Raw genomic sequence first — 11,831 nt, 5'->3', positions numbered from 1 at the left:
TTTTTCCTTTTCGAGTTAGTCAATGAAGATTATACCATGTGCATCCCAAAATACTGAAGCCACAACCTTCCCAGCTGACTGTTGTGCCTTTGGACGTTTCGAACGTGGTTTACCGGCTGCAGTCCTTTCAGATGATGATCGTTTTGACTACGGGGTGAAGTGAAAGATCCATGTTTTCTCCATTGTCACATATCGACGCAAATAATATATGATTATGATTTAATACGTGTGAACATGACCAAACACTGCTTTGAATCATCAACAAGTTATTGTTTTTGATCGACTATGAGTAAACGCGACGCCCACTTTGAAAAGAGCTTTCTCATGGTCAAATGTTCATGCATAATTGTAAACACACAGCCTTTTGATATCTTTACGGTCTCAGCTATCTCATCCAATTTCAATTTACGATCAGATATAAGCAATTTCCGGACTTTTTTAATGTTTTCTGGAGTAACCACTTCAATTGGACGACCAGAACGTTCACAATCATCGGTGTCTGTACGACCATTAAACCAATAACAAATGGTTCTTTTTGATGGAGCAGAGTCCGGATAACACGTTTGAAGCCATTACTGAGCCTTTACAGTACTTTTTTGATCAAGAACCAATGATAAATTAACACACGAAATTGTTTTGAATCCATTGTTTTGAAAATAAGAGTAGTTTTACATAAATGGCTGTCACTTTTGGTATTTTGAATTTTGGTACTTCATAAACGTCATATGGATTTGAAAATAGCAGCGCCATCTGTGTGTCAATCACACGACTTATTGAGTGATGTGTTACATAATAATATAAAAATAATACAATTTTTATAGAATAAAATAAATTATTGTATTTATGTAATAATTTTCAGATTTATAATTTTATAAATTATATTATATATTTAATATAATATAAATATTTAAAACCAAAAATTATTGTAAAAATTAATTATTTTTATAATGAATATTTTCGACTTTAGTATAATATATATGTAGAATGAAAGTATAACTTCTGTATATATATGTCATTTAATTGTTATGGTATTATAAAATTATATTATTGTCTTATATATTTAATTTGTTGTTGTATCGGTCATCATAAAATAAAAAATAATAATGATATACTTTTTAAACTAAATTAAAACGTCATATATTATTTAATATTAACTAATTAAATCGTATAAAAATATATAAAAAAAAAATTGTTTCTAATTTATAAAATAATATGTTTCCTACTTAGTTTAATTGGTATAATTTAAGTTATATTATATATTAATTTATAAATTAATTTATACAACAATTTTTGGGCTTTAAATATAACAAATTTTTATAATTGAGTTTAGATTTAATATAATTAAAATATATTTACAGTTTTTAAAATAACTTATTTGTTAACAAGTTTAATTATAATTTTAAATTAGAATAAATTTCTTTTATATATGTTTCCACTTGTCTCATTTGAGCAGTTTTGCTTATTAATGCCGCTAATGATTTTACTTACAAAGTGTTTTCATATATATGAGTTTATAAACAATAAATCAACTTATTTAAGGCGAAAAATGTCAAATGCAACCCTTAAAAACAAATTCCCCACAAAGGAAATTATTAAAATTTCAAATATTTGCTATATATTTTATTTGTAAAATGTAAACGAACAAGTTATTTAACATGCATAAATCAGTTTATGCCAATGAAAACGACCAAATCTTAATTTCATTAACTGAAGTAGCTTTAGTTGCAGTGGAAACATGTTATTTGGCTTTAAATATAAAAAATTTTAAGAATTGTATATAAAACATTTAAAACAATAAATTAAAAATTTTATAAATATATTTTTGAATATTTATATTAAAATATTTATATTCTGTGTATTAAATATATTCTATATAAATGTGAAATACATTTATAAATTTATATTAAATTCTTGAAAGCCTCACGTTTAGTATAGTTTTTCACCTAATAAAATTCTTATTGCGCCATCTATATTTGAAATTTATATTTTTCGCATTTGCTTTGTTATCTTTTTTGCATTACCAAGAAATGACATAATTTAAAAAAAATACAAGAATTTTTCACTGCGGTTGCGGAGCTGTGTCAAGTTTTTCGAGAAATAAATTGATAATTAAATAATAAAAGATGTTGAAAAGATATAAAAAAGATTTAAGTAAAATATGAATAGTAATCAATCTTTTGTAAATTAAATGCAGTGCTAATGTTATATAAATAAGATATTAAATCAAATTGAATTGAAAATAAAAAGCTGCCGCAGCATAAGCCAAAAAAGTGACGGAAAAATATCAGCAAGCAAATAAAGTGAATAAAGCAGTGAGAAGAAAAGAGGCAAAAGCAGTTGGACCGAAAGGCCAAAGAAGACATTGGAATTTTGTGAGTGAGTAGAGAAACAATCAGCGGTCGTTTCGCATAAAATTTTTTAGAAAAAATTAATAAATAAATATAGAATTTTCCACAAATGACGCGATATAAAAATAAATATTAATGTGATATGCAGATTAAAGAGCAAAGAAATCAATTATGATTGCAAATATTCTTGCAGGACACCAAACATAAACGCGCCCCAAACAGTGCCGCTGGAAAATCAATTTTTTTTCGCTGGCAAAGAGGCAACGCAGCAGCTAACATCGCCGCCGCAGTTTGTTGCCGCTGCCCAACCCAAAAGCTACAAAGCACTAACGTAGCAGCCAACTGCTCTGTTCGCTGCCTTCGTTTCCGTATAAAAAAATAAATTGGTGAGCTTAAATAAAATTATTAATAATAATAATAAATGTCTAATAGAAAAGAAATGAAATTATTGTCATAAATGTTTTGTGTGTAAATTCTTTTGTTGTTGATATTTCCGCCGATTTCTGATTTCTGTGTTTCTGTGTACACATCATTAACCTCTAACATGTATGTTCCTAGCCATACTTTCTAATGTGACAAATTGTTATTCATTTAATCATTTATTTAGTGAGTTTCACAGCTTTTAATAAACGTCCGCTATTTAACTAACAGTTGTGGACGTTGTCGTTGTCGCTGTCGCAGTTCGTTGTAGTCGTTATAGTCGTCGTAGTCGTTGTCATCGTCATCGTCATCAGCTTTTATCGACATCTTTATGCGAAAATTACTTTAAAGACTCCAACCAAGTCAACGATGCTTATAAATAGAAAATTGCGTATGCACTGTTGTTGTTGTTATCGTATTATTTACTTTGTTCTTATTGTTGTTGCTGTTGTTGTGGCTCAGTCGGTAATTGTTTGCTGTTGTTATTGTAGCTGTTTTTCTTCGTATCGTTGCTATTCCATGTCTGCTTTGTGACGTTCATTCATATCGGATTCGAGTTTGGCCATATAATTTCCATAAACGTTTGGCAAACAATAAATAAATTAAAAAAACATAAGCAATAATCTATAATCGACAACAAAAACAAAGACAAAAACAAAAACAAACAAGAATTAAACGTTTCTGTATGTAGAATACAAATCAGCGAATAAAAAATAAATCAAATAAAAAAAAAAAAGTGAAAACATGTTATGCTATTCTGTACAAAGATGATTCACTCACATAACTACCCTCGCCTCCACGTATTCACATTACCAAGTAAGCTTAACCACCCGCCACTGTGAAGTAGCTAGCAGCGAACGTTATCTTTGCCACTACCAAAGAGAGCGACGTTACAGAAAAAGTACTGTGCGCCACCTTTGCTGTCCTGCATCAAGTCGCTTTCCTGTTGCCCTAGAAATTCGCTGATGTTTGGCGAGGTGTGGAAAGTGTGAGGAGTTGGAATTTATTGCTTTATTAACATAAAAGTAAACGGCATGCCTGCATGCATGCTTGTCTGTCGTTCCATAATTGGTTCAAACGTGTTACAAACACCTTTTGCTGTTTCTTTTTTTTTTTTGTATTTTGTCTTTAAGAGATACCTTCTTTTGGATCGATTTGTCATAAAGAATATCTGACCCACTCCACCTGTAAGAGAGAAAAAGAAATTTCTTGCAAATCAAACGACAACACAACAAACCATAATTGTTTGATTTGATCCACTGACCCAGTCATATGAAAGTCTAACAGCGTTTTAAAAATTAACAAATAATCAATAGTATTTACCAATAAAATATTTATTAGCACTTATATACAAATTATATATCTATAATAATAAAATTAAATTGAATATTTCTTAAAATTAATTTTAAAATAATTTTTATAATGAACATCATTGCATATATTTAATTAGAAATTTTGTGTCGTACTGTGCAAAACAAAAAAAAAAAATCATATATTTGTTGTAGTTGTAGTCCACAGTGATCTAGAAAGCAAATAATATGAAAAGAATTACAAGGTTCCAAGAACGGCCGGGTCTACGTCTCGGAGCCACTCGTCAAAGACAACCAAGTGCAGTTCGACCACCCCCAAAGGGATTACACAAGCAGGTCCCGGCGGGTTACAACAACAACAACAACAAAAGAATTACAAATGTATATATGATGTGAATAGGTGATGGTTAAGTGGGATACTAAGGGATTGATTAGGGATAAGAAATGAGTTTATAATGTGAATAGGTGATGGTAAAGTGAGAGACAAGTGGATTGTTTAGAGATAAAGGGTAGGGAATGTATTACAGATAAGTAGGACTTAAATTGAAGTTAACCAGAGGGGATTGATTTCGGATAAGAAATGAGTTTATATACGTGAAGGTAAAGTAAGACACAAGAGGATTGTTTAGCGGTAATGGGTAGGGAATGTATTAGAGATAGATAAGATTTAAATTGAAGTCCACTTAGATCAAGACAGAGAAACCTAGTCACTTCAATGTGGTGAGTCCAAAGATCGATTTGAGTCAAGTTATTATCATCAAATTATCAAATTTATTAGTATCAAATTCTTTTTGTAAAAAAAGCATAACCAACTGCTGTCTAAGCAATATCTTTTTGAATGTCACACAAATGGTTACCCCAATGTCATCATGTTAGTAGATCCCTACCTTCATGATGGATCTCTTTCTTTATATCATGGGTATATTGACACCCATTGCAATAGATCTAAAATCAGTGAGGTCGAATATAAACGTGGACTAAGATCTCTACACACAGATGCAAAGCTCTCAATAAATGCCCACCTAATATCACCCAAGAAGAACGACGCCTTCCACGTACAGCAAGAACTAGCATAGCTCAATTGAGATCATAATATATTCAATATATTAAACTGTTATTTGCCATATATATCCTATAACTACAGTTCATATCACAACGTGTACAATAATTTGAGCTTTATTGATCTTTGGTTCTGACACGTTGAAGTGACAAGGTTTCTTTATTTAGCAAACCTTATTTTTCTCACTATCTGTACACAATTCATATCCTAACCCATATATTTGTATATTCTAATTTATTAAAAAGATCTCTTTTCTTCACAACAATAACATGAAGAGTGCTCAAAATTTTTACACGAACCTGCAGCACTTGAAAATATATTTTTTATATAAATTTAGTTGCAATATCTCTGGTAGCTTTTTAACTTGATCGAGGTTCCACTTTCACTTCCTATAAATAAAAAAGTCCACCTAACTAAACATTTTACAGAAATTCTTCCAATAATTTTCATTTTTAAGGTTTCCTGCTGAATTGTAAGGATTTTTTTTGCAAATTGTCAGTATGTTGGACTCAGTATCACCTTTAAGTTCTACGAAATTTGTTTTATGGTCGATAATCGATTTGATATCTTTAAGTAATACCGTATAGAAAAGATCGGTTTTTACGAATGAGGAGCTAATTGATATTCGATCTCGATCGCTTCAAAGTGCATGTTAATGCGAGAATATATAAAATCAATAAGAGTGTTAATTAAAATACATTCAATATTTATTGGAATTGATTAATAAAATATTTTTCTCTCCATAGATTGACTACTCAACAATTAAACAAAAATTAAAAAAGAAACTTATTTTGACCTCATATGACAATTACCTTTAAAATAACAAAAGGTACAAAATATAATCAATTAATATAGTCAAAAAAAAAAGGATACTGAACTTCAATAAACTGAGAACGTTACTATTTTTATTCATATCATTTTACTGCTTTGTGAACTTCGAAACCCTGAAGGTGATTGTGAGCTATACTTGAGGAGTATACATTAAGAATAACATGTCCAGATAGTTATCAACTTTTGCTAAAACATGAATATAAATTTTGTAAACTCAATCAAGAAAGTTCTTTGAGTCCTGTAAGTTCTAAGTTACTCAACTTTATTGAATTCATATTAATTAAGAAATGAATTTTTTCACATCAATCACGCAAGCAGTCAGTGCTCAATTTAGCTTAAATATATACATCAAAATAAGCATGAGTTAAAGTGGCAGCTACCAGTACCAGTAAAATAAAAATGAAAACATAATATAAGATAAATTTACCGAAAATTTCAAGAAGAAATGTTTGTATAAATTTTTTATTGTTTAAAAAATAAAAGTAAAAGAAAACAGTATTGCACGACATCGAATAATGCCCTAAGTTTATCTAACATAAATACTCTTATAATTCATAAATGCCAATATTCTATAAAATCTCTATATTTTATATAAAGTAATTAATAGTTTCTGATGGCATATAAATCCTTTCCTGCTTTTTTAGGACGATCAACCATATTAGAGAAAAGCTGTCTAGAACATAGTTTTTATTTATCTAGTTACAACACTCCCGATGCTGTTGGCATATAGGACCGTTTTAACTTTAAACTTATTTCCCAATTATGTTCTGTTATATGCTGTACATTTTATTAGATCTGAATATAATATTAAAAATTAATTTTATTACTTTATCTAATCTTTAGTTATATATTAGATGATTATTTTTTATCTATAATATTTTTAAATATTGTTTACTTTAGCAAAAATGATAATTTTAATATCGTAAATATAAAAAAAATGTAGTAAATCTCGCAATTCTGAAAAGAAAAGATTTATTTTGTGGAAATATATCTGTGTCCATACATTTGATGCACTCATTTATGCCTTAACCGAAAGCGTTGTGCTTCAATGCATTGCTTTTTATATCCAAAATTTGATTTTTTAATTTATACATAATTAAAATCAAAATTTTATTATTTTAAATTTATCCAAAGTGGGAGCAAGAAATTTTGTCTAGTGGCCACACCTCAGAACTGTTTATGGTATTTTGTCTTCTATTTTCTGAAATTTCTATGAATATAATTTTGGTGCATTTCTTAACTAATACACTCTTAACATACAATTATTATAAACATATATATTAATTTTAATTGGTTAATTAAAAAGCATTATGAGATTGAAATATAATATAACTAATATATAATACATATATAAATATAATATAAATTATCAGACCTTCTCAATATCTTCTCTGTCTCACAACCAATAATAGTCATTAAAATTAAAAATAATACTTACAAGTATTTGATTATTCTGTAAATTCATATATTTAATTCCTTTGTTCATAAATATAAAACAATGTTTTTATTTCGATTATAGTTAAAGCTTGTAACACTCATAAACGCACATCTCCCTTAAACATGCATTATTGACAGTCCAGAATACCTATATGAAGTATATTCCTTTAAAGAAATTTATCCTTTAATCGGACTAAATTGCTAGTCCCTTCGGTATCTGCTTAAGATATTTTTCATTGTATATGTCTCTTAGAATTTTTATAATGTTGAGAGCATTTTGAAAGAAGGCCATCGGAGACCATATATTATATGCTCTTTACATCACATATCGAAATTAAGTTTTGCTCTTTCATTGTTTGTATATATCTGAGATCAAAACATTTTGAGAACTTAAAGTCCACAGGTACATATAACTTTAGTTTTAAAGCTAAGATAATTTTACTGAATTTTTAGCGAATAATGCATTGATAGACCAGTTGATACAGTACAGGACATATATTGCTATCGATAATAACAGCACTTCTCTCCAAAGGCAAAAGTAGTCCTTCCGACTACTCCCACTAAGGACTCCCGACTTATTTAGTCCTCCCGACTTATTTAGTCATCTTGACTAAATAAAAGAATTTACTGAACCCTTTTTATATTGATTTGACTTTCAACGTCAATTTGAACGAAAGGAAATAAATTATAGATATAAACTATTGTTTTAAATAGAGAGGTATTTCGAACAGTAGTAAATCACAACAACAACATTATTTTTATTATTATTTTATTTTTTTTATTATTTTAAATGATTGAATTTTTGGCTGACCATACAGCTGTTTCGGGTATTGCCAAATACCCATTATCAGTGGTCTTTAATTTATTTCTTATATTTGATCATTTGAAAATAAACCTATTTTAATATAGTTATCTTTCTTTCTTTTTCAGTGAAACACAAAATCGAATAATCCGAAGGCAAATTCACGAATCAATTAAAAAAGATGGCGTATCGTAAGCCAACCGACTTGGATGGTTTCATCCAAATGATGCCGAAAGCGGATATGCGCGTAAAAGCATTTCTTGCAGAAGATTTGGTGACATTCCTCAGTGACGAGACAAATTCTATAATATGCATGGATATGGGTTTACTAGTTGATGGTTTAATGCCATGGTTAACCGGCAGCCATTTCAAAATAGCGCAAAAATCACTGGAGGCATTTTCAGAGTTGATAAAGCGTCTTGGACCAGATTTTAATGCATATACAGCTACAGTGCTGCCACATGTTATTGATAGGTTAGGCGATAACAAAGATACAGTACGGGAGAAGGCGCAATTACTATTACAAAATATGATGGAACACAAAGTGTTAACACCTCAGAACACCATCGATAAATTGGCCACAGTTTGTTTTAAGCACAAAAATTCAAAAGTACGAGAAGAATTTTTACAAACAATAGTGAATACATTGAATGAATATGGCACCTCACAATTAGGCGTAAGAACATATATACAACCGATCTGTGGTCTACTGGGTGATCCGTCACTAACAGTACGTGACGCTGCCATACAAACGTTAGTGGAAATTTATAAACATGTTGGTGAGCGTTTGAGACCTGATTTAAGAAAAATGGAAGATGTGCCTGCTTCAAAATTAGCTATATTAGAGCAAAAATTTGATCAAGTAAAAGGTGAAGGGCTTTTGTTAAAATCAGCCAGTCTTAATTCACAAAATTCAAATAATGGGCATGATGAAGGTGATAATATCAGTGTGAGGGAACGTCCTACAAGAATAGTGAAGCGTAACTTGTCATCAGCAATGAGAAGTAAAGTAAACCTTGCTGAAGCGCCTGCAACGGGTGATGCTGGTGCAGTAACGATTGAAATTTTTGAAGCAACATTTGAACTTGTGCCACAGTTAACGATATTTCATCCAAAGGATATGGATGATGTCTACAAAAATATACTTGTGATTATAAGTGATAAAAATTATGATTGGGAAAAACGTGTGGATTCGTTAAAGAAAATTCGCTCGCTTTTAATGTTAAATATACACGGCCAACCGCAGTTTAGTGTTCAATTAAAAGAACTTTCTTTATCATTCCTAGACATTCTCAAAGAAGAATTGCGCTCCCAAGTAATACGTGAGACCTGCATCACCATTGCCTACTTGTCGAAGACACTCCGCAATAAACTAGATGTATTTAGCGCATATATATTAGATCAATTAATTAATTTAATACAAAACTCTGCTAAGGTGATGGCCTCCTCGGCGACTATTGCACTAAAATACATAATCAAATATACACATGCGCCAAAATTAATTAAAATCCTTACAGATACATTACAAACTTCTAAATCGAAAGATATACGTGCGGCATTATGTGAGATAATGTGCTTGCTGTTTGAGGAATGGCAAACCAAGTCAATGGAACGCTATGCTACAGTTCTGCGGGATACATTAAAGAAGTGCATTTCGGATGCAGATAATGATGCCAGAAGGCATTCTCGTCGCGCGTACTGGGTATTTAAACGACACTTTCCAGATTTAGCAGATCAAATTTACGGCACATTAGATATAGCTTCACAGCGTGCACTTGAGAGAGAACGTGATTGCAGCTCACTTCCTGATGACAGGCGATCAACAACTGCTACAACACGCATACAGCGTTCACCAGGATCAATACAAAAACCAGCTGCTGGCATGCGTAGTGTGTCTGCAGTAGATGCGGCAGCAGCACAGCGTGCCAAGGCACGTGCACAGTATGCGCTATTTGCAAGAAAAAAAGCGAATAATGTACCTACGAACAGCACCGTCACTGGATCTTTACCCAGACCTAAGCTAATGGCGACGAGTAATTCAGCAAATATGCCCTTACAACAACAGAAACCTGAAGTACCCCCGCGTACACGTGGACGTGCAGGTGTTTCACAGTCACAACCAGGTTCACGTTCAACTTCACCTAGTTCGAAACTACGCGAGCATCATAACTACTATCGTCCTATTACTGGAACAATCCCAAAGAAAGCGTCTGGTATACCACGCTCCTTAGCTAATTCTAGAGAAACGAGCCCTACGCGCGTAAATATGAAGCGTAGTATGTACAGTACCGGTACGTCTCGTCGTACACCGGATCGTATCAATTCCTCGCGCCCGTTAGCAGCTGCGCGTATGTTACAACAGAGTCGCGAAGCTGAGAATGCTTTAGCTGATGCACTGTCGCCAGATGGTACGGATAGAGACTATGGGGACTATAGTCGTGGTTTCTCTGCAAGTGGACGAGTGGGACGTAGGTTGTTGTCACGCGATGAATCTGACGATTCGGAAGCGTCGTCTGTTTGCTCAGAACGTTCATTCGATTCTTCATTCACGCGTGGCAACAACTCAAATTACTCACTATCGGGTTCGCGCAATCGGCTTGACTGGAGTTGTCCTCGTGCGCCCTATGAAGATATAAACACAATCATTCAGTACTGTGCTTCGCAGCATTGGTCCGATCGTAGAGATGGTTTGACGAGCTTACAGCAATATTTATCCGATGGAAAAGAATTAACGTCACAACAATTGCAAAATATACTTGATATGTTTCGAAAGATGTTCATGGACACACATACAAAGGTGTATTCATTGTTCCTAGATGTAGTTAACGAGTTATTATTGACTAATGCTGATGACTTACACGATTGGTTGTTTATATTATTGACACGACTATTTAATAAGCTGGGCACTGATTTACTAAATTCTATGAACGGTAAAATTTGGAAAACTTTACAATTGGTACACGAAAGTTTTCCGACAGATTTACAAATGAAAGATGTATTTCGAATACTAACAGATGCAGCACAGACCCCGAGTGCAAAAACGAAAATTGCAATTTTAAAATTCTTAACAAATCTGGCGACTACCTATTGTAAAAACACTGATTTTCCCTCCGAAGATGGTTCATCACAAGTCGAAAAAGCAGTACTGAAGATTGTGCAGTTGGCCGGTGATCAGAAGAGCGTTGAGTTACGTGGACAAGCACGTCTCTGTCTTGTTGCATTGTACAATTGTAACACGCCGCAGATGACAAAAGTACTTTCTGGGTTGCCAAAAGGATATCAAGATTCGGCAAAGGGTATCATACAATCACATCTGCGTCGCAGTAGTACATCGGGCACAAACTCGCCTTCTTCCTCGCCGCTCTCCAGCTCCAGTCCTAAGCCGCTGCAGAGCCCCTCGCTCGGCCCTTTCTCGTCACTACAACCACAGTTCAACACTAGTCCACGCTCACGTCAAGCCTCAGTCGATCATGAGCTTTATTCAGAAGTCGATGTGCATCAAAATATACATAAAACTTCGGAAGAAATTCGTAATTGTTTCGGACTCATCGGAGTTACGGAATCGTCAATAACACGCCAATATCATTCACTCTCAAACAACGCCAACGGCTACAATGGCCACA

The 11,831-nt window shown here is 32.5% G+C and overlaps 3 protein-coding genes across 3 annotated transcripts in view; 1 reads left to right on the top strand and 2 right to left on the bottom strand.

The window, feature by feature from the left end:
• The window catches only part of LOC119673207 (laminin subunit alpha-like), a 9,426-nt gene extending 6,331 nt beyond the window's left edge, over window positions 1–3,095 (bottom strand). The window contains exon 1 of the mRNA XM_038084444.1: window positions 2,998–3,095. Coding sequence (XP_037940372.1) covers window positions 2,998–3,095 — 98 coding nt within the window. The remainder of the gene's footprint in view (window positions 1–2,997) is intronic.
• The window catches only part of LOC119673288 (lipase member I-like), a gene marked incomplete in the record, with an annotated part of 638,721 nt that overhangs the window by 464,377 nt on the left and 162,513 nt on the right, over window positions 1–11,831 (bottom strand).
• The window catches only part of LOC119673206 (CLIP-associating protein-like), a 10,473-nt gene continuing 814 nt past the window's right edge, over window positions 2,173–11,831 (top strand). The window contains exons 1-3 of the mRNA XM_038084442.1: window positions 2,173–2,372; window positions 2,542–2,734; window positions 8,337–11,825. Of these exons, the coding sequence (XP_037940370.1) occupies window positions 8,390–11,825 (3,436 nt within the window). The 5' untranslated portion in view covers window positions 2,173–2,372; window positions 2,542–2,734; window positions 8,337–8,389. The remainder of the gene's footprint in view (window positions 2,373–2,541; window positions 2,735–8,336; window positions 11,826–11,831) is intronic.

Source organism: Teleopsis dalmanni, chromosome 1 (assembly GCF_002237135.1).
Source record: "Teleopsis dalmanni isolate 2A chromosome 1, ASM223713v2, whole genome shotgun sequence".
Taxonomy (NCBI): domain Eukaryota; kingdom Metazoa; phylum Arthropoda; class Insecta; order Diptera; family Diopsidae; genus Teleopsis; species Teleopsis dalmanni.
This window is presented reverse-complemented; position numbering and strand designations above follow the sequence as displayed.